This window comes from Lytechinus variegatus, chromosome 3 (genome assembly GCF_018143015.1).
Source record: "Lytechinus variegatus isolate NC3 chromosome 3, Lvar_3.0, whole genome shotgun sequence".
In the NCBI taxonomy this organism is placed as follows: domain Eukaryota; kingdom Metazoa; phylum Echinodermata; class Echinoidea; order Temnopleuroida; family Toxopneustidae; genus Lytechinus; species Lytechinus variegatus.
In genome coordinates, this window is record NC_054742.1 from 57,631,023 (window position 1) to 57,654,036 (window position 23,014).

At 36.1% G+C, this 23,014-nt stretch overlaps 1 protein-coding gene across 1 annotated transcript; it reads left to right on the forward strand.

The window, feature by feature from the left end:
* Nucleotides 1-7,251: 7,251 nt before the first annotated feature.
* LOC121411463 (zygotic DNA replication licensing factor mcm6-B-like) lies at nt 7,252-22,578 on the forward strand. The gene is made up of 16 exons (XM_041604216.1): nt 7,252-7,593; nt 9,124-9,267; nt 9,937-10,047; nt 10,499-10,661; nt 11,200-11,339; nt 11,828-11,940; nt 12,300-12,445; nt 12,827-12,977; nt 14,537-14,678; nt 15,324-15,465; nt 16,232-16,339; nt 17,318-17,473; nt 18,224-18,352; nt 19,224-19,677; nt 20,378-20,517; nt 21,328-22,578. Exons 1-16 carry the CDS (start codon nt 7,502-7,504, stop codon nt 21,463-21,465), a joined length of 2,469 nt encoding a protein of 822 aa, XP_041460150.1. The 5' UTR covers nt 7,252-7,501; the 3' UTR covers nt 21,466-22,578.
* Nucleotides 22,579-23,014: the final 436 nt, after the last annotated feature.

Genomic DNA, 23,014 nt, shown 5'->3' on the forward strand with positions numbered 1-23,014 from the left:
ATTAGAATTTTCCCCAAAAGTGACATATTTTTTGTTTGGCAGCCATTTTAAAAGTGTATATTTTTTTGAGATGCACTGTAGTAAGAAATATCATTGTGGAAATTTCTGATATCTTGATTGGCCGCCCAATCAATATACAAAAATCTGTATATTTTTTTGTCTTGTTAACATAAACATGTTCTCACATCTGAAATAGGCTGAAAGTTTCAGGATAATACTCTTTTCAGTGGTTTTCTAATATCCTCTGACTAAATCTGTAAATTAATTACTGTTTTAAATACAATAAAGCATTACTGAGAGAGGGCGCTAGATTTTAAATTAAAGCTTAACGGCCGGATAGATGTCCTGTTTAATTCATAATAAGAAAAAATGCATTCAATGACGCTTTTGTAATGTTATAATATTCAATGATAATCAAGTAAAATTCACATTACTGACCTTTCAATAAAGCTTCAGACTGGCTTTAAGCTCACTATTGGCAGAGACAATTTTTATGACCTTTATGTGCTCAAAAAAAAGTCTCCTTTGTTTTGACATATTGGGAAGTCATCCTTCGTATTTACCATAGTAATTGGTTTGAACCATTTATGGCTACATTTTAATAAGCAAAGAATCCCTACAAGTTCTTATTTGTTAAAATTAGTTTTTTTTAATAATTTTCATGAAGATATATTTTTGTTGTGGCAATGAGAAAATCCTGAATTTTGACCAAAAATAGTTGACAGCCTTGTTGATATCTATTTTTTATCATGTTTATGCAGTTATTTTGATTGGAAGCTAGATTGATAGGGAGGTGGGGATACCAATTTCTTTTTGCATTATCTTTTACTTTTGCTAGAATTGGGAACCGTGAAATGGGGGGGGGAGTTAGTGTTAAAGCATTATTTTATCAGTAAATGTAGACAAATATCTGAAAATGAGCATTATTTTTGTGTGTGTAAAGCCCTCACCCCCTCTGTTAGAATCAGTCGCGGCCTCTAGCCATGTTCACTACACCACCCTGCATGTAGATTTATGTAGGACACAAAACACGTATGAAAATTAAATATATCACTTTTGTAACCAAAAACGGATGTATTTCTAAGTTCAATTTATTTATTTTCTCACCAATATAAAAACAATATACAATATGTACAAGAATAAAAATTACTTGTAAAAGAGAAAAAAGGAAAACTACTGAAAAGTTCATAAGAACTTGTGAGTTGTAGCTCCCAGTAAAACAAGGTAAAATATGTATGAAAATCAAATGACATAAAAATTAAATGATACATATAGTTGTAATTTATATTTAATTTGTAACTTGGGATAATTTGTTTATATTCACAAGAACACTCGAAAACTGTAATTTTTATTATTTTTTTGTGTAGGTCCTCTTGATGGTAAGTAAAATTGCAAGAAAACTGTCATTTAACAATCTCTATTTTTAATTTAAAAAAAATGAATTCAATATACTTCAGAGCCAAGTTATATGCTAAATAGTTGTACTGAAAACTGACGGTGTAAAAAATATGTATATTTGTCCCAAGAACAAGAGAAAATAAGCCAAACATTGCCAACCTTATTTCCCCCACACGGAGTCTTAACAGAGAAAAAGGTTATATCATAAATTTGTTCATTGAATGAGTGCCTCTAGCTGTTGATTGGCTGAAATATTGAAGGTTTCGAATTACACTGACTCCATTTTATACATGTATGATGTATATGGGTATATGGTAGGAAAGGCTTAGGACTAAATACATGTATAACATTTGCCAGTGCTGTTGACATGGTCAAAATCAATAAAATATTATGTAGACATTAAGATGGTATTGAAATTAGAAAGCCCCTTTGTCTGTTTTTATAAAACGAGAATGAAACCCATATGGAATGAGTTAGCTTGTGTGAAAGGAGAAAAATGAAAGAATAAGATCAACGGAAGTTTGGGTAAAATTGGACAAACAGGAAATTTGTGAGCATTTGAAATGTCAAGAACACTTATACTACTGAGATCCTCCAATTGGCAATGCGAACAAGGTCTGTGATCTCGTAGATGTACAACTCTCTTGTTTGGAAACTTAAAACAAACCCCAAAACTCATCCATGAGTTGTGAAACCTGGTAAGTTGTATGCGTGTGACATCCCAGATGTTGGTCGCATTGCCAATGGAAGGATCTACATAACATTACTGATCTCAATATACAAATGCGTATAACATTCTTATTATTCATTCTATTTGTCATTCTTTTTTGCTGATCTATCATCGATCGGTATCTTCGATTTTTCTCTTTTTTATTCATGAATTCATCTGATTTCAAGTGTTTATTCAGCCTTTAAAACCTGGTGGGTCTTTCATAAAGCTGTTTGTGAGGTTATGAATGACTTTACGAATGAATGCATGGCATATGTTCTTAGATTGGAGTCAGCTTCATAGGGATATATAAGCACAAGAAACGGTCACAAATCCTCTGTAAAGTCATGCATAACTTCTGAACAGCTTTAGGAACAGTCCCTGGAGGTATGAAAGTTGCACAATTGTCTGTTGTTGTTTTTTAATCATGTATTTGTTAAGAATATAACACCATAATCAACACAAAATTACAAGTAAATCAAGAGAATTATGACCATACATTGTAATAAGCATATTTCTTCTTCTGATAAAGTACAGTCCACCGACTGGTGTATTGTCGTACTATATTTGGCAGGTCTGGTGTGGAGTATGTAAAGTGCCATTTTAAAATATTCTTAAAAAATACTAAGTGCAGCTAAAAAAAACGTAGCCTACATAAAGACCGTACATAAAAACAGTAGGGAAAGGCGGGGTAAGTTGAGCATAGGGGCAAGTTGAGCCACCACCCCCAGGCCAATAATGAATGAGTCAGACATTGTGGTGGTGTCATGTAATTGATGACCCAACAACCCTTTACCCAACCATATTGTTTTCGACTTTGAAACAAAAGGTACTTTTTTAGACGGAAAAATACACATTTCTGCCAAAAAAGTAAAAAAGGGTATGAAATAAAGGAGCGCTTTTTACCCACACACGTCTTTAAATATAGTAAAGAAATAAGAACAATATTGTTAGTCCTGGGGCCCGTTGCAGAAAGAGTTGCAATCAATCGCAACTCTGAAAATCACGCGCATTTTGATTTTTGACCAATCAACAACGCGCATTCGGGACTTGCGCATGATTTTTAGAGTTGCGATTGATTGCAACTCTTTCTGCAACGGACCCCAGGTATGGATCTTCATTCTTGTCATAGTCTTTTAAATGATGGATGCATAAGAAATGTGTGGATTTAAAAATATCGCATTAAGTGCGAACTGGGGTACTTTGAGCCAGCCAACATGGGGCAAGTTGAGCCATGGTAATTCCTATGGTAATAAGAATGAAAAGTTAAAAAAAAACTTGAGAAGCCATTGATATTCAGGCAGAAAGGTGTAAGTTCACATGACATTTTTTTTACTCTTAGAGGATGTTAGTATTTATAGAGAATTACCAAGTGAAAAGACTTGAAATAAAAAGTTGACATGCTGCTTTTTCCTGCATACATTTGGTACATAGTTTTTGTGGCTCAACTTACCCTAGAAGGTGGCACAAGTTACCCCACATATGGGGCAAGTTGAGCCATTTGACATCGTTTTTTTCAAAGGTCACAATTAATTTCAGTGTGGGGGTAGAAAGTTGTTTATAGGTGAAAAATATTTCCCAAGGATCAAATTTAAAGGCAAGGTACATGTACTTATTTCTAAAATATTATTAGTCATATCAGTTCTAACATGCAAAATGCAAAAAGTCATCAACAACAAATTTAGGGGGGGGACCGTCCCCCCCTCCTCAAATTTAGGGGGGGCACGTCCCCCCTGTCCCCCCCCCCCCCCCGCTTCCGCCGCCTATGAGTGAATGTCCCTGAACAAAAAACATTCTTTCAAAATCCAAGAAGAGTTTCTTTTCCTTTTGATGAAGTTGCACAATTGTTGATGACCATGTCAATTTTTTTTTCTATAATAATAATAATATATGTGATTTGTAATGTGCCAAATCTACTCGGCAGAGTGCCCAAGGCACAGTGAAAGAAAGAAAAGAGAAAAGTACATGAATTCTATCTGTTTATCATTCTCTCCATTTTGAATATCAGAGATTATGTGTATGCCACTTCATGGTATATAAATCAGTAGGATGTGGTGGTTGTTTGTGATGTACATAACAGAAATATTTTTGTATAGGTGCTATTTTTCTTGTCATTCCAAATTATTTGTGTGTGGATCAAGCTCAGAAGTATTAGGAGGGGCTTGGAGAAATTAATTTTGTTTATATATTTTAGAATTGTACTGTATGTTTTTATTTTCAAGTTTTGTTTTTTCGCATATTATTCAATTTTCTATATTTTCAGCATTATTTGTATTATTTATCTTATTATTTGTTTATTTCTTTTGTACATTTTATTTACTCATTTTAAAAATTTATTATTCATTTATTTATTGGTGGGGGGAAACTGCTGTTAATCTCTGCCGATGTTAATTTGTATAAACTTGTATAATTTGTATAATATTAAAGTTGTATATTATAAGTAAATTGATTTTATATTGTGTTTCATGGTCTTAATTTGTTTTTCCATATGTTCTGTTGGATAACTAAACAAAATGATGTCAGCCTCTTCATCCTCGGTAACTGCTGTGATCCATTTTGACGTGCGAGTTCCTTACATCATTACCTACAAACTTGCAAATAACATGAGAAAAGCATTTCCATATGAAACAATTTTATTTGAGTTTTTAAATATATTCTGAAAATCTCAACTTTGTAACCTACTTAAATTTTCATGGAAATTGAGAAAGTTTTTTTTTTAATTTAATTTTTGTTGTTGTCTTTCTTGCTTATTTTTTTTCAATGAGAATTGTTTCTCAGTGAAAATAATTTCAGACTCTTCAAAAGGAGTTAAACAGTAAGGGGAGATCTAGGAGAGTTGATAACAAGTCAAGGTGGAAAACAGGAAGTGAGATGCATACCGGTACCTTGTATTATCACCCTGTTATATATCAGTTTTCGCTAGTGTTTTTAATTCCGGCCTATGATGTAAAATAAAGTGGAAAAGATACAAGATGAATGAGAATTGAAATTTAAGGAGTGTATAAAAGGGAAAGGATCATGGAAATGAACAAGAGTACTTAAAATGGCCCATCTTTAGGTCAGTATAAGCCTATTATCAAAATTTCAGCTCGCGTTTCGCGATGTATTGATATATTGTCCTATAGTACCTAGCCTTGTAAAAGTCATGTTAACAAGTACTTAAAGGAGAATGAAACCTTTAGAATAAGTTGGCGTGTGTCGAAACAGAAAAATCAAAGAATAAGAACAAAGAAAGTTTGAGAAAAATCGGACAAATAACAAGAAAGTTATGAGCATTTGAATATTGCAATCACTAATGCTATGGAGATCCTCCCATTGGCAATACGACAAGGATGTGTGATGTCACATGTGAACAACTTTCCCTTTGATGGACTATAAAATACCCTCAAAATGTCTCTTTCTGCTTTATCTTGTGGTGATACAAACTCTTTATCCATGATGTATTCTTTAAAAATCTGTATTACATGCCCTCCTATAGAAAGAACACATGATCTACTGATAGATGTGATAAAAGAGGCAATTTAAGTGAAATATGTACTAAAGTAATGGGGGGAGTTGTTCATCAGTGACATCACACATCTTTGTCTAATTGCCAATTTGAGGATCTCCATAGAATTAGTAATCGCAACATTCAAATGCTCATAACTTTCTCATTATTTGTCCGATTTTCTCTAACTTTCGTTGATCTGTTTCTTTGATTTTTCTGTTTTGAAACAAGCTATCTTGTTCCAAAGGTTTCATTCTCCTTTAAAACTTGAGGACTACCCTACCCTCAACTGCCATAAAGGGGCAGCTAGAGGGCTTAAGGGCTATGGACTCCAAAAGTTTAGGAGTTATGGAACCAAAGAAAAAAATATGAAAAATAAAAAGGAAAGGAGAAGGGGTTAAATATATTATTTTTTTCAGTTATCAAAGTAATATATCACAAAACACAAAATTACATTTTTGTATCAAAAAGGTATAAAATAAGAATTTCGCGCACTCGCTCAGCCTTTTTTTTCTTCCAAAAAACAAATCTTGACCCATACGCCATGTATGACCCCCTCAAAAATTAGGCTCATTGTGCCACCAATTTCCCCACTCCCTCCTTAAAACTAGCACAAAACAAATCTCTCACATACAGTGGCGGATCCGGGGGGGGGGCGGCACATCCGACCTGTCCCCCCCCCCTTTTTAAAGCCAGGCAAAAATTTTAATGTAAATATGACGTTCTTACAAGTGTGTCCCACCCCCTTTTGAAAGTCACAGCATATGTTTTAATTATAGGCCTACACAGCTGAAGACACTTTACTTGTCAAAGTTTACATGTGGACGAATTCGCCTCATTTTGGGGTGAAAACCCAATGAACGGATGTATTCACGATAGCGCCGTAATATGGAATTCCAGTCCTAAAAAATGCTCCCTTTTCACGGGTTTCAAGCCAGTTAGTTACTTCAGCTCGCAAATGTTATATTTGTTAAGTAAAGATAGAAGGTAATATTAAAGGGGACATAAGAAAAAAAAGGGAACTCGGAATAAAAGGGAAATTTCAAAATGAGGGGAAAAAACAAAAGGAGGAAAGAAAGAAAGGGGGAGGGAGAGAGGAAGGGAAAAGGTGAAACTAAAAATTGGATTTAGGCTTAAGACATTTTGAAAGAGAATCTAGATCTAAAAACGGAACATTCTTCCTTCTCAATCTCATTTAATTTTCTTCTACTTCTCACTTTCTCCTATTCTCTCCTTTTCTTTCTTTCTTTATTTGATCTTCTTTTTGTTCTTCTCCCTTCTTGCTCTTGCGCCGACACGATTAGATCAGAGAGATACGACCTCAGAGTCAGATGCTGGTAATAATTTATTCACATTTGGCCCTTTAAATATGCGCCATCTACGTTTTAGAGAGGAAAATTACCCGCTCGATGCTGTCATAATTGAATTTTTTACTCCCCCTAATTTTTATCAATTTAATATTTTTTTTATTGATTTTGAAAATCAGTGGAGTAAATCAGAATAATTGTGCATTCAGTAGTAAAAAAAAAATGATTTTGTTTGGCGAATCATTTATTTTATAGAAAAATTACTTGATTATTTGTATGACAAATCAATCAAAAACATTAATCTTGAGGGAGTATTTGTCATAGATGGAATTGCACAAAACAAATCACATGGCTGCCGTGGCGCGAAAGAAGTGTGCGATGAATTGAATCTCGCGCAGTACCGCTGAGCAGAGAGTCCATCAACATCCCATACCCAGCGGCCAGACCGGGCGACGCGCCAGACCAGTCACCGTATACCGCATTTACATACAGTTAGCTGAGCTAGTCATATCTGTCTATGCACTGCACGTCAATATCTTCGAGGAAGCTCACTTCAATTGTTTTTGTTGACGAGAAAAGTTTATTTTTCTCAAATCTACAATGGATGTTGCTGATCAAAGAACTGGTATCACTCAAGTTAAGGATGATGTTGCAGAGAAATGCCAGAAGCTATTTCAAGATTTTTTAGAAGAGTGAGTTTTTTTTGTATTGTAGGGCCTAGGCCCTAAATAATTTTTTTTCCCATGGCCATGATTCAGAAGGCATGAATGATAATTGATAAACCTTTATGTTTAGAATCCAATGTCGCGGGATAGTCTCGTGTGTGTGATGCCTCGTTCTAACAATAACATGGTTCACATAGTATAGGCCTAGTTTATTAGGCCTCATCATGCCATTGAATACTCCGATAAGGCGATATCATCTTGCAAGTCGCTTTTAACTTTGGTTGCAGGTTAAGTCCTTATAGTTATGTGTGTCATGTTTATAAAAAAATGAAAAGAGGAAGTAATGATGGTTTTTTTTGTCAAAATGACACATGAACATCAATTTTTTCTTTGTTCTAAAGTTCTGTTTTAAGGGGAAGTTCACCCTGAAGAAAACTTTGCTGTAAAAATAGCAGAAAAAATAGTAAAAAATATTGGTGAAGGTTTGAGGAAAATCCATTAAAGAGTAAGAAAGTTATTAGAGTTCAAAGTTTTGGATTTGTGACGTCATAAATGAGCAGCTGTCCCATGTAATATAAAATACATGAATTTCAAATTTTGTATGGTTCCTGATGACTTAATTTTGTTTTCTATTCATGATCGGGTGTGAAATGATTTGTCTATTGATATAGGCCTACATAGGGTACAGTGAAAACCATTTTCAATTTTTGAGAAAATGACATTTCATTGATTTTTTACCATTCGCTTTGTAGGAATGCTGCTCGCATATGACGTCACAAATCAAATAATTGAAATTCTAATAACTTTTTAATTATTTGATGAATTTTTCTCAAAACTTCAGCAATATTTTTTATTATTTTCTGTGCTATTTTTACAATAAACTTTTTGTCAGGGTGAACTTCCCCTTTAACAGTAGGCCCTAGGCCTAGATCTATAGTCTAGACTCTAATTTTGTTAACTAGAGTCGAACATTAGTCTCTCGAGGGGAAAGTACCGAGGCTATTTTACCTGACTGCTAAGAAAGCACAAATGCCTGTGAGCAAGCAACCATGGGACCAACAACTTATAGTCCTCTCCGAGGGACCCGGTAATGAGGATAAATGCCTTACCAAGGCAAGGGGCACTAGCGCACCATTTGGGAAGCGAACCTGGCCTGGGTCACCGAAAGCCCCGCTCTACCGACTAAGCTATCGCGCCTCCCAATGTCAGATTCTTGTGAAAAACAGACATGAAAAAAGTGAGATGAAATTGAAAAGAACAATAATCATCTCCCTCCATAGACCAAAGTATCCTGGCTGTACGCACTGCAGTGGTAGGCATCATGCCATATATTATCTAGGTGTAGGCTATGGTAATACGAAGGTGATTGACTGGCCAAAATCAGAAAATGTTTGAAAAAAACTCAGAAACAGCAGATTTTTCAGTCTATTTTCTTGGTGCCTTTTTCTAATGTTGAGCAGAATGTTCGACCCTTTCTTTACAGAAATCATGTGAACTAAAAAAATTTCTCATTTTCATGTTATGAATATAAATTGAATGTTTCTTTTCATATTCCAGATTTACAGTTGATGACGATGTGAAATATCTGAGAGATGTGCAGGATTTGATCCGACCCGAGAGGAATACCCTGGCAGTGAGCTATGAAGATATCCAGGAATACAACCAACAACTTGCTACCACCATCCAGGAGGAGTACTACAGGTTAATCCACTTTCTAAAAAGATTATCGATGTTCAGCTGTAGTTTAGGAGACATTTTTCCTCCTAGTTTTTCATTACACTGGCAATCGCAAATAGAAATATTGAAAAAACCTATACTGGAAAAAGATGTCAAATTGCAGTGCTCTGGCATTACTGAATATATCTGTTGTCTCCCATGTTTTTCAAAATCATTTGTGAACAATACTAATTTCCATTTATCTAGCCAGTTGGTAGCATTAACATACGTGAGGTAATCACTACACCATGATCTAAATTGGCCATGCAATGAAAATAACAATATATATTTAAAATGCAAATTGGTGACTTTTCATTACAATTGTGTTTTCTATCAATTTTGAGTCTTGTTACAGCCAAAATTTGTTGTCAATTTGTGAAACAAAAGTAGATCTAAACATTGACCTTAACATTCCAGGATAAAGGAGCTAGATGAAAGGTATCATAAATGTTCTTGATTGATGTTGATTGATTACTGCATGACTTTCAAGTTATTGTCTTAAAATGAAGCAAGGTCATAAAATCCTCATATCCATTTTCTTTTTTTAAAAATAAATTGTAGGAATGGTTATCAATATCTATGGATTGTATGTAGTTATTGATATTTTGTTCAAAATTCTATCTGAATAAAGGTAAATGTTCTTGTTTATTTCAGAGTGTATTCTCATCTTTGCCGAGCAGTGCGAAACTTTGCTCGCGATCACACTCAAGTCCCACCAAACAAGGAGTTCTACATCGCGTTTGAAGACTTACCAACCAGACATAAGTATGTTTCAGTACATCTGTTTGTACTAAGTGTTGGTTAAACTTGCATGCCAATTTTTGAAAGTGGAGATGGAACTTTGTTGATAATAACAGCGATGGGTTTGTGCACACTAGCATTCATATTTGTCATGTAGGATACACCTGGCACTCCACAATTGTTACCCAGAGATACCCATCTAATTCACCTGAATCAATGCCATTGCAGTACTTGAACCCCAAACCTCATTTCTAAAGACACATCCACCAGGTCACAACACCTTTATCTTAAGTTGAAGTATGCCAACATTGATTTATTATATCAAATGATAACTTTGGAAATTTGGGACAATTATTTTCAGTAAGGAGACATTATTTCATGTTGGTATCTTTTCAAGTCGATTTAAATTTTGGCCAGTATTCACTTGTTTTGCAATCGATTATTGTTTCTGTATCCCATCAATTCTCTGTCTCAGGGTTCGTGAGATGACCACAGCTAAGATCGGTACCCTAATCCGAATCAGTGGTCAAGTGGTCCGAACTCATCCAGTCCATCCAGAACTGGTCAGTGGAACGTTTGTCTGTCTTGATTGTCAAACACAAATCAAAGATGTAGAACAGCAGTTTAAATTCACACAGGTAAAAATGCCCACTTTGATTTCAGTTTTTTTTTATTCTTAAAGAAATTACTTCAGATAAGGGTTGCAAATACAATGAGAAATGGAGAGAAAAGTGGGAATAGTAGCTCAAGCAGCATTTACCTTTAGCAATGTGGTTGAAAATTATTATTCTTTCTTTATGTTTGACTTGAAGCTAATAAGTGATTTTTCACTGACAATACTCTTAGCCAATCGGATGCAAGGACTTCAGTAGCTTATAACAAATAATGAAAATCATTGAATCAGAGAAATTGTGCCAAATTATCTCCAAATCATAACATGGCATTCCATGATAATTTAAAATCACGTGCATATTTCCCATGTTAAAGAAAGATGTTTCTCCAAATGGCTCTTATACAGAGTTGCCACTTTTGAGCCATAGAAAGCACATTATTTTGTGTATAAATTCACCCATTCTAAACAATTTTCAACCTCTTTTATCAAGTGTTTTCCCTAATTAAACATGTTTTTCATGAATGACATAGATTAACCCAATTATTTCATGTTCATTTTTCCAGCCGACCATTTGCAGGAATCCAGTATGTGCCAACAGGACCCGCTTCATGCTAGACACCAACAAGTCTCGCTTTGTAGACTTCCAGAAGGTTAGGATTCAAGAGACGCAAGCAGAGCTTCCCAGGGGAAGCATACCACGCAGGTATTTACCATGACTCAAAAAATCCAAATTCATGTGAAATTAAACCGGTTTTAGTGCCCACTCAAAATTGTCTCTCTTTTTGATGGAATATGTAGTATAGATGCTGATGTAAATCCTTGCCTCAAACCTTTTATTCAGGGGGGGGGTGATCTATTGTTCCATTCTCCCCCTGAATAACGGGTATGGTGCGAGGATTTACCCCAGCGAGTATAGAACCTCCATACACAGGTAGATGTTGTATGTTTGAACTAATTTATTTGAACAGATTTACATGAACAATTTGGGTTTGACAATATAAGATACAACTGTGATGGCTTGTGCTATTTTATGACATCTTTTGGTTTTAAATTTAATAATGTGTTTTTCATTAATTCTATGATCGTCCTAAAATCTGTGAATGTTGAAGGCCTGTGTGTCATGCAATAAATCCAGAGATCCAGTCCCCCTCTAGCTACTATCATTGTCTTGATATTTTGATCAAATTGCAGTGTTGAGGTTGTCTTGCGTGCCGAAGCAGTTGAGCTACCTCAGGCTGGTGATAAATGTGATTTCACTGGAACTCTCATCGTAGTACCCGATGTTTCAACACTCTCTATGCCTGGTAAGTCTGTTGTAGGTATGGTCAAAGTTCTATTAAATTGATTTTATCTCAGCTGCAAGGTCTCATTTGTGTCTGTGATGATGAAGCCCTGAAGAAATTGCACCCGAAAATCATTAAATGGTAATGTCTAAAGGTAAAAGATGAGAGATGAAAACTAAATTGTCTGGAAATACCATCCAACTTTTAATGCTTTTACTATAAGTGTTGCAACTGGGGGACACAAAGATTTCAGTGCGGATAAGGATAAGGGTCATCACGCTTTGATCGAAAGAGAGGTAAAGAACTCATAGCTCTGGCTCCTACCAATTAGTTTTCCTAGCTTACAATGCCACTTATGATACCATATTCCTTTCTTCTAGGTGCTCGAGCAGAGACATCGTCTCGTGGTAAGGGTGCCTCAGGGTTTGATCAAGAAGGTGTGAAAGGACTCAAAGCTTTGGGTGTCAGAGATCTCTCCTACCGATTGGCATTCCTTGCTAACAATGTCACAGCATCAAATCCAAGGGTAAGTTGAGAATATATGTAGTCAAGTCAACATCCAGAGGGCCAATTTTTGTTCTCATGGAGATTTGTTTGCTATTAGATTACAGTAAATAAAGAAATTTGAAAACCACTTTTATTATGGATATTTCATGTAAGTTAACAGCCTGGTATGTAACCTCAAATTTGTTGAGTGAGATTCGTTGTCATATTATTTGGAGGGGGGGGTAGATGTATTCACTATAACAAGTCTGACTGTTGGAAACAAGCATGGTTGACTCTTAAAGGGATGGTCCAGGCTATATATATTAATTTGTATATAATAATCAGAAAGTTACAAGTCACATTAGCTGTTTGTGCACTTTCTATTTGATGCCCGTGATTTCTTATTTGTCTGTCTGTGCAGTTTGGTGGACGGGACATGCGAGGTGAGGAGATGACTGCTGAAGCCATCAAGAAACAGATGACTGATCAAGAATGGCAGAAGGTTTATGAGATGAGTCAAGATAAGAATCTCTACCACAACCTCATCACCAGTCTCTTCCCAACAATTCATGGTGAGAAATACAAAATAAATTTAAAAAGGAGTGAGACCAAAAATCGATGTACGAGAGTTTTTTAGATTGGTCAAGACAAAAACTGCTATCACAACCCCATTTTTTACCAGTCTCTTTCCAACAATTTATGGTGAGAAATAAATAATAAATGTGAGGGCTGAGAGCTATAAGTCAAAATAAAAACCTTAACCACAATCTCATCTCAAGACTTTCCAATATTTCATGGTGAAAAAAAATATATATGTATAAAAAATAAAACAAGTGATTGTTGATGTCAACTAGTAATATCTTGTTGAATCAAAATTACAGTATACAGTGCGTATCAAAAAAAAGTTTACACTTCGAAAAAATCCTGTAAAATTATTTATTTGTAATATCCTGAAGATTTATCCACATTTTAACATTGGTACAGATCCATTTAAGCAAATGACGATATAACTGTCAAAAAATATTTCCGCTTGAGTGAGCACCACTTTTGAAAAGTTAGTGAAAAATAATTTGCGCAGAACTTTGAAATAGTTATGCAAATAAAATTAGACCTTAATCACGAAGAACACATGGAATTTTACTAGTAAAATTGATTTGATGATACCTTTTACCTTGCCCAAAACACCTCGAAGCAAGCATTGCGCCCCACCCCACTCCCCCACACACCGAGGCCATCGTGAAGATATTTGCTTTAAACTGAGCTATGATTTACATGAAATGGCTTAGGCTTCATTTTCATTTTGGGAAAAGTGTGGAGAAACAAATATTACATGAAAAATGAAATACAAACCCACTTTAAATGATACAAACTTAATGAAAAAATGCTGGAGATGTCTGATATAAACTTTTGTTCAGATTTAGTTATTCAGTTATGATCCAGCTGGCACAAAAAGGGTAAAGGTTGTGCTCACTATTCACTAAGTGTTAAAATTTCAATTTGGGTAGCAGAATTGTTACAAAATGCTTGAATGCATCCGTTTTATTTCAATTGACTAAAAGTGCAAGAGAAATGTTTTGCAGGGTAAGTTTGATTTCTCCCTTTCCCCTTGACACAGCGCAGTCAGATTTCTGCGAGCTTTACAAAAATGGACAATGCTCACTCAAGTGTAACATTCTGTCAAAACTTTTACTTTCATTAGATAGATGAGACCCAAACCCAAGATTATATGTGAAAAAATTACCCACATGTTGTATAGCTTTTAATTCCCAGGGCTTTTTCAAAGTGTAAACTTTTTTTTGATATGCACTGTACAATATCAATTGAAACAATTTCAACCCTAACAGACAGATCAGGGAGGCTCTCCACATTCATGCAGAAGAGACCCCCCCCCCCGTATAGATACTTCGTACCATACACTCTCTCCATGATGTGCAATCATATTTTAACGCTTTGTCATGCTGAATCAGCAAATATGTAAGTTATGACGAGGGTCTTTGCAGCCTGTTAAAGTGAACGCTTACCAAAACCAGGTGAAATATCAAGGTAGTGAATATTTTTTTGTTTTATTTATTGGAGAACTAGATGGTTTCTTTCCTATTAATTTAAAAAACTGAATACTTTTCTTCTGTAGGTAATGACGAAGTAAAGAGAGGGATTCTTTTGATGTTGTTTGGAGGCGTTCCCAAGAAGACGATGGAAGGGACCAGTCTTCGTGGTGATGTTAATGTGTGCATCGTCGGTGACCCAAGTACAGCCAAAAGCCAACTTCTTAAGTAAGTTATGTATAAATAGGGAAATATTACATGGTAGCTGGGGGGGGGGGATTTTACCCCTGAAATGCCAGAAGAGCTCTAGAGATGAAGAGCTCCTGAAAACCCCATTCACTACAATGCTGAAGCTATCTAATGTTTCAAATTTAGGCAGTAGGTTGAGAATAGTACCCCTGAAGACTTTCAAATACTGTCTTTGCGGACAATACGTGCTAGCACATTTGTATTGTTTAAGGTTTCCAAAAACTGCCGAAATGTTTAATCAGTGACTAAGATGGCAAATATTGATATTTTAGAAATTTAATAGAAAATTTTCTTTATTGAATTTTAACTGTTGCAAATATAACAATTCAAATTCAATTCAATTCAATTCAAACATAACATAATCCTTCATCTAATGAAAATGGCCTCACAACATAAGGAATGAAATTTGTTCATGGGACCAACTTCTATGATTTCCATCTGAAAAGTTCTCTAGATAATGATTCATGGGCTGAGAAGCAAAGATGTGCAACTGTCAGATAAAACAGACTTCATTGGATAAAACATCCTACAAGTTCAAATGATCCCCCAGTTGTAAAAGTAATGATAGTTGTTACTATCATAACCATTGTATGCATGTCTTGTCTCCCTCTCTGATATCCACAGAGCTGTCGAGGAGTTCAGTCCAAGAGCGGTATACACTAGTGGTAAGGCCAGCTCTGCTGCAGGTCTCACAGCGGCCGTCGTCAAGGATGAAGAAACCGCAGAGTTCGTCATCGAGGCTGGTGCATTGATGCTGGCTGATAATGTAAGTTGACTCTGGTGTTTCTAGCAGTCAATTGCCAATTGGTTTGCACTTTGTCTACTTTTCGTCTGGTCTCATCCCACACGATCTGCAAACAAGTTCATCTGTCGACCAAAATTATGAATATTCAACATTTGTCAAATTTGCAGTCAGGATACACCCATTTTGAATATTAACCACTTGGTCCAACACCGTTTATTCTTAGGTGGTTTGACAGATGAACAGATTTTGAACCAAATTTGTATTTAACTAAATAAAGAATAGTAAGTAGATTAAGTAGAAATGAGAATTAGACTTGAAGGGTACTAGACCGAAGTAGTGTGGACCAAATGGCAAGCAGACCAAATGGGTTTAACCCATGTGGTTTCTGAGAATTAGACCAACTGCTTGTAGACCAAAGTGAAGTATTCAACCATTGTTTCATCAGTAATAACCCCAGTTTCTGAAAAACCATCCTTATCAAACTTGATCATTATGTTGCCTGGGAAGCAAGTGAAAAAGAATTTGCTTTGTAGAAGATATTCTCAAGATCACTGTTTAATCTTCATTATAATAAAATTAAAATGTACATTTGAAATGTTTTTCGAACATGAAAGGATTATACTTAAACATTTGTGTTTGGTTTACTTTGTGTGCCTCCATGGCATAGCCATTTCAGACTATAGTTGAGGTTTTCTTGGAGGGGGGTTCTAGGTGAGTACTCGATCATTTTGTCCAGCACAATGGGTAGTAAGGTTATGATGTGATGGTAATTTTCCATTTTCCTCAGGGCGTGTGTTGCATTGATGAGTTTGACAAGATGGATATCAAGGATCAGGTTGCTATACATGAAGCCATGGAACAACAGACTATCTCCATCACCAAGGCTGGAGTCAAGGTTAGTATGGGAAGGAGGATATTGGGGGAGGGGGCAATGAACCAGGGGGCCGTTTCTTACAGCTGTTCGTAAGTTAAGAGCGACTTGTACCATCGCCAATGAATACATCATTTACCACAAGAAAGGATCACCGGTCATTCTTAAAGTTGCTCTTAACTTACGAACAGCTGTAAGCTGGTATAGGGTATGTATCTGCTTTCTAAAAATTCAAATTCTGTGTTCTTTGGTGTTCCAAACATCACATTGCAGGTTCTTGAGTAACTTGTACAATTATATGATAAAGCAATTCGAAATGGTGAGAATCTCAGAAAAAAATGAAGTTTCCATTCAGATAGAGCATTGCAAACTCATGGTTAATTCTGCCAACAGATTTGGTGGGCAGATTTTTTGCTCATTAACAGTTTTGTTTTAGGGTGGGATTTTGCTTTTAGTTTTATTTTAGGATGGGATTTAGCTGTGACTTTCATGATTTTCAATATGTGTTTCTAATTCAATCTTGTTTTGGCATTGGAAATTGTGTTTATAACGATTATAATTCTGTGGATTTCATATTCTTCCTGAAACGTATGATTTTTTTATACCATATCTCAGAAAATGGTAGCTTTAATATAGGCAAGGATGAGCTGAGTGGAAGGGGAACTTGGAAGGACTAGGAACAATGTACTATATTATCACCAAGGCTGGAGTGGGTAGAAGGAAGGTAGATAAAGGGGCAAAGAAATGAGCATGACTAGAGACGTGGCTCTGAGCGCAGTCTTATAGCCATAAGATATTATGTTGCTTTTTGTATTTGTTACTGAATATTTAGACTTTATCAAGTCATTCAGTGATGATGTGAAGCAGTTGGTCCTTTGGTTCATTTCTTGCATAATCACTCGCTTTCATAGTGTGTAATGGGGGGTATGTCATTGAAAGTATTTGCACAATGTTGTGAAGCATTTCAGGAAGAATTATGTGGTGTACTTTTGTTCGTTGCAGGCCACTCTCAATGCTCGTACCTCCATCCTGGCCGCCGCGAACCCCATCGGAGGGCGATACGACCGCACCAAACCACTCAAGCAGAACATTCAGATGACGGCTCCGATCATGTCCAGATTTGACCTCTTCTTCATTCTTGTGGATGAATGCAACGAGGTGAGTGCATTATTATCAGATGTTACCCTTCATACCATGTGCATGTAAACAAAGACCTATTGTTGGCCTACAAGTGAAGAGAAAGCGATTCTTGTGTTGTCCCTTGTAGAGAGAACTCAAATTTAAACATTTTCCATTGTGACATTTTGAGTGTGCCTCCTACTCAACCATGGGTGACCAATATACTGCCCTATCGTAATTAATGCTTAAAGGGACAGAAATAAATGATACAGCATTTTCAGAGTCCACATTCTTTTTCGCTTTCTGTTTAAATTCATGATCATGGAGCAGTAATAAGTTATAAGTCTCCAGACTTTGAAACAGAGGGTTGTGGGTTCAGTTCCCAGCCGTGACATAATTTCCTTCATCATGAAATTGTTCCTCATTGTGCTGCTCTCGACTCCGGTGAGGTAAATGGGTACCTGGCAATAATCTGTGCCTTGAAAATTTTGTGCGCTGTAAAAGGCTTGCCGAGCTTAACCAAAGCAGAGAATAATTTTCCTGGTATCGTATCGCAATTTGCTCCATTTTTTAAAGTCTGCTATGCATAAAGTCTTTCGTATAGCATATTTTTACATAGGATTGTACATTCCTTAGTTGAGAGCTTTTCTCTTATGACCAAAAATGCTATTCAAATTTGTAAAGCAAAATTATTCTCTGCAAAGGTAGTATTATCAAAGTCCTTTTGGAATTGCATAAAGACGTCAAATGATATGCTAATGATATATATATTTTTATTTTGTTATGTAGGTGACAGACTATGCCATTGCCAGACGTATCGTAGACCTTCATGCAAGGAGACAGGAGTGTGTGGAGAGGCACTACTCAGTAGAAGACATGCAAAGATATCTCATGTTTGCCAGACAGTTCAAGCCAACGGTGAGTCTAAATAACTTTCATATAACATCTGGATTGGATGTTCACAGAAGAGTTTTTCAGGTATGATGTTCTCCCTACTAAAATCAGAATTCTGATTTTTTAAATATTTTTTTTCAGGAGTCCTTTGCCCAAGAACATTTTCATGCTGGTTTTACTGCTTTTTTAAAGTCAAATGATAACACTATCATGCAGACTCACCTTGAAAAATCACTTTCGATTTCTTTACTATGCAAGACCTTGTAACCCTGACCGCGTTGCCTCAGACTTTGGCGGTGACTTAGCAACCCTTGTCTATTTTTCAGATTTTTTTTTCAGAGGGGAATATCATGCTTGGTTTTTCTGTGTGTCTTCCAACTAACCTCTGCCTCAGTTTCATAACCTTTGTCATCATGGTAACGGGGCTCAACAGCCAATCACAATGGTTTCCACAGTAGTTACAATAATTGCAGTCATGAAATGTGCCCCAGTGTTTGGAAAAGCTCCACCATCACATGCATGACAGACTCGAATCGCCATAAATCTTGGTTTATATCCTCTTGGTCACACAGCATTTAGTCTACCTCCAGATTGTCTAATATCACTTGGGCTAAACTTGTTTGGGCTAATATGACTTTTGTCTATAAATTTGTCTTTGGTCTTCCCTACTCTTTCTATATCTCCGTTATCTTTGGTGGTATGTGAAGATTGTTAATGAACGGCTGCTTGCAGTAAGGATCCTTGGCTATGGTCTTTGACAAGATGCCTTGATCACATTTTAGGCATTAACAGCGCATTGTCGAGGAAATTATGTTAATTGCATTATCAAGGAAACCCTTCCCCATGATACAGGGTCTTTGATCAATGCTATATCCATTTCTTTCCTTTTCATCAGATCACGAAGGAATCTCAGGACTTCATGGTGGACGAATACCGTCGCCTGAGACAGCGCGATAGCGGTGCCTCCATGTCATCGTGGCGTATCACCGTCCGTCAGCTGGAGAGTATGATCCGCCTCTCCGAGGGCATGGCAAGGCTACACTGCCAGGACGAAGTGCAACCCAAGCACGTGAAGGAAGCTTTCCGTCTACTCAACAAATCCATCATCAGGGTCGAGCAACCGGTCATCAACTTCGAAGAGGAGGAAGACGACGGACCCCAACTGGACGAGGATACGGCGACTCCGGTGGAAGCCATGGAAACGGACACACCCCCTACCCAGGAGCAGACGCAAGACTCTGCTGCTCCCAGCCCAACCAAGAAGAAGGGATTACACATGTCATTTGAAGAATACAAGATGACGTCAAATCTTCTCGTCATCTACATGAGGCAGCAGGAAGAAAAGGAAGGTGGGTTCAGGATACAGTGAAAATTTACAACTTTCATAGAATTCGGGAAGAACACAGACTTCGATGTTTAGAACATACAGAATTCCCATTGTAGAATATGGAAAACTGGGGAATTTTAATGATGAAACCATGAATAACTATATTGCCATCTGTTAAAAGGGAAAAAATTGCTTGGTCTTGATGACAATATTGATTATAAGGAACTGGATAGTAGTTGGGTAAAAATTTTATACTTCCAACCACTTCTGATCATTTCTCCCTCCATCTCTCAATAACTTCAAACTTGGTTCAAGTATGGATATGGGAGTGACAGTGTGTTGTAACTAAATGGTCAAATGTTCCGAAGGTCAAATGTCACCATGGTCATTATATATACTGTAATATTTTGTTTCTTGCAATATAAACTGAGAACAACTCCAGAGATCAAATTCATACTTGGCTCGTGCATGCATGTGCGAGCGAGGATGATTTGATTAGATTTGGAGTCACAAGGTCACTGGTCATACTTTTCATATTTCTTATAACTGAAGTAAGATGTATAGTGTATTCCTGTATCTTTGATCTGGCAATTATGGAGGCAGATTTTTAACCGAATCTTTTCGAGAATCAAGAGGCAAATTCTGTTTTTTTTATTTTTTTTTATTTTTTTTTATTCCATGACTCATGATATTGTTTATTTGTTTTATTTTGTTTGATTCAGAGGAGGGTTTTGAAGGGGTAAGGAAGAGCCAGGTGGTTAACTGGTATCTAGAGGAGATGCAGGAGGAGATCGAGACTGAAGAAGAGCTCATTGAGAAGAAGACCAAAGTTGAGAAGGTCATCGACAGACTCGTTCATAGGGTAGGTCTCTGGGTGGTTCTAAGACATTTGCTCTGGCGACCATTGCTCTGATGGAAAATCGTCACGTTAAGCCAGATATAAAACCGAACCTCCAAAATTAAATAAACCCTAATCCTTATCTTCACACTGTTTTGAACCAAAACTCTATTACAATCCTAACACTAATCCCATTCCCTCTGAGATATTAAGACAGGAGTAAATGGTGCAGGAGTATATGTCTTGTCACCCTCTGGTTTGTTATATTCCTATATTGATATGGGGGGGGGTGGGTGTTTCACAAATAGTTATCAGACAGCAATCCAAACAAAATATTGGAATTAAAGCGTATTTAAAGCCTAATTTCAGTAAATTCCCCTAAACTGAATGTCTGCATTCCAATTCTTTACTAGATTATATGAATATTTACATTCGTTATGATGTGGAGTATATAAATTTTAAAAATGGGCTGTGTTGGATTAGATTGTGATTTTGCATTATACTGTTGCAAGATATTAGATGGTGCTCTAGTATAATTCACTTAAGGGCAATTCCCTATAATATCAATGATTATTTACCTCCAGCCCCCATTTTTTTTTCACAATTCTTACTCCACTTTATAAAATGCCCAAGTCATGATCGTGTGAGATCATTACAAAGTTGAGAATGAAAGAAAAAAAAAGGGACACACACAATTTCAGAAAAGTCTCAAATACAAGGTGTACATATTTTTCAGAATAACCTATCGGTGACCCTTTAGAGAAACTTATTTGGGCAATGTGAAATTGATATATATTTTGAATCATTTTCTTCAAATTTCCTCTCTCTATCCAGGATCACGTAATCATTGAGCTAGCCCAGACTGGTCTGAAGACCAGAAGACCGGGTGCCCATGTTGAGGAAGGCGAAGAGATGGTCACCGAAGAGGATCCTCTCATGGTTGTCCATCCGAACTTCTCAATCGAAGACTAGGTCATCCAAGAAATCAGGAAATATTCTTCAAATTATTTATATCCACTGAGAGCATGGTGAGAGATTCCCAAGACATCGGGAAATAATGCTAAATTATTCATATTCGCTGATATCATGGTGAAAGATCCATTCAAGCTTCTTCATCGAAGACTGGGTCCCCAAGAAATGATGCTAAAGATCACTTGTGGTGACGATGCTTTTCGTGAAGGAGAAGGGAAAAGTCTGTTGTACTCCTTTGAAATTTGTTGAAAGAAAATTAGTAACTATGACTTCTTGCACTTACAACTTGTAATCCTGTAATAATTATATCTTTCATGGTAATAATTGTGGGGTTTAGACTTACAGTCAGTGAGGGAGATGGTGAAAAGTCTGTTGTAGCAGTGTTGATGCACTGATAACATCAAACTCCAGTAACAATTATAGTTCTAAGACATTGGGAAATAATGTTTGATTTAAAACTTTTTAGATTCATCCTTCTGTCACAATAGACACGATGTTCAAAAGTGGAGCTCTCTGAATGTAATTCAGGTTATGTATGTAAGTATGTGTATATTTTGTAAATAGAATGTTAAATACATCAATAGAATTCATGATTGTACTGCTTCTATACCTTTACAATGTAATTTGAAGTAATGAAAACACAGGTGAAATATTCATATAAATAATCAAGTGTATTTTATACTTATTTTGATACTTTGACAAGGCTTTGGGATTAGCAACATCATCATACCATCTGGATTTTGGTAAAAATACACCACCTTTGTAAATTCTATCAAAACAAATAATTGAATGCTGATTCATGTAGTTGCACATTCAGCACTCATTTATTCATCACATCTTCTGCAAAAAGTATTCGGATCAGAGATAATCTTTGGCAATAGTCTCTCTGTAATGCACTCATAGTTTTTTCCATTAGTGAAAGTTTTGTAAGTTTCCAGCAGATTCATTTGTATCAGAGGAAACCTTGCTTTGTAAGATTATTCAAAAGATGTTGAAAATATTTTTTCATTCAAAAGCACTGAATTAGAAAAATTATACATTTGTAAAGCTACTTGTTCAAATTATCAAGTTTGTGTGATTGATTGAAATAAAGAAATCTTCTATAATCTTGAATTTGAGGTATTTTGTCATTCAGGTGTCCATAAACTTCTCAACTATATCTTGTATCATATACAATTCATGCCAGATATCATTTGCAATGATTTAAGACCATCCTTTCACTTCCAGAGTAAAATATGAATGAGAGTTCGAAATTTGTGTCAGAATTGTGAGTTGGAGAGGAACTAGAATTAGACCGCGTCGTTTTAGACCAAAGAGTAGAATGGGTGGGGTAGACAAAGTGGCAAATTACCATGAAGCCAACTTTGAAAAAATCGAAAGGTTTGTTTTTATGCTATTGCTTTCTTTTACAGGATTTGTTATTCTACCTCATTAATGGTAAATTCTCACAAGTTTATGAGTGGTGAGGCCATGCTCAATCTCTATGCTAGAATTGTGGGGTGCCAAAATGTCAAAAATGTGTTCTTTCCTCATCAATGATGAATAAAAC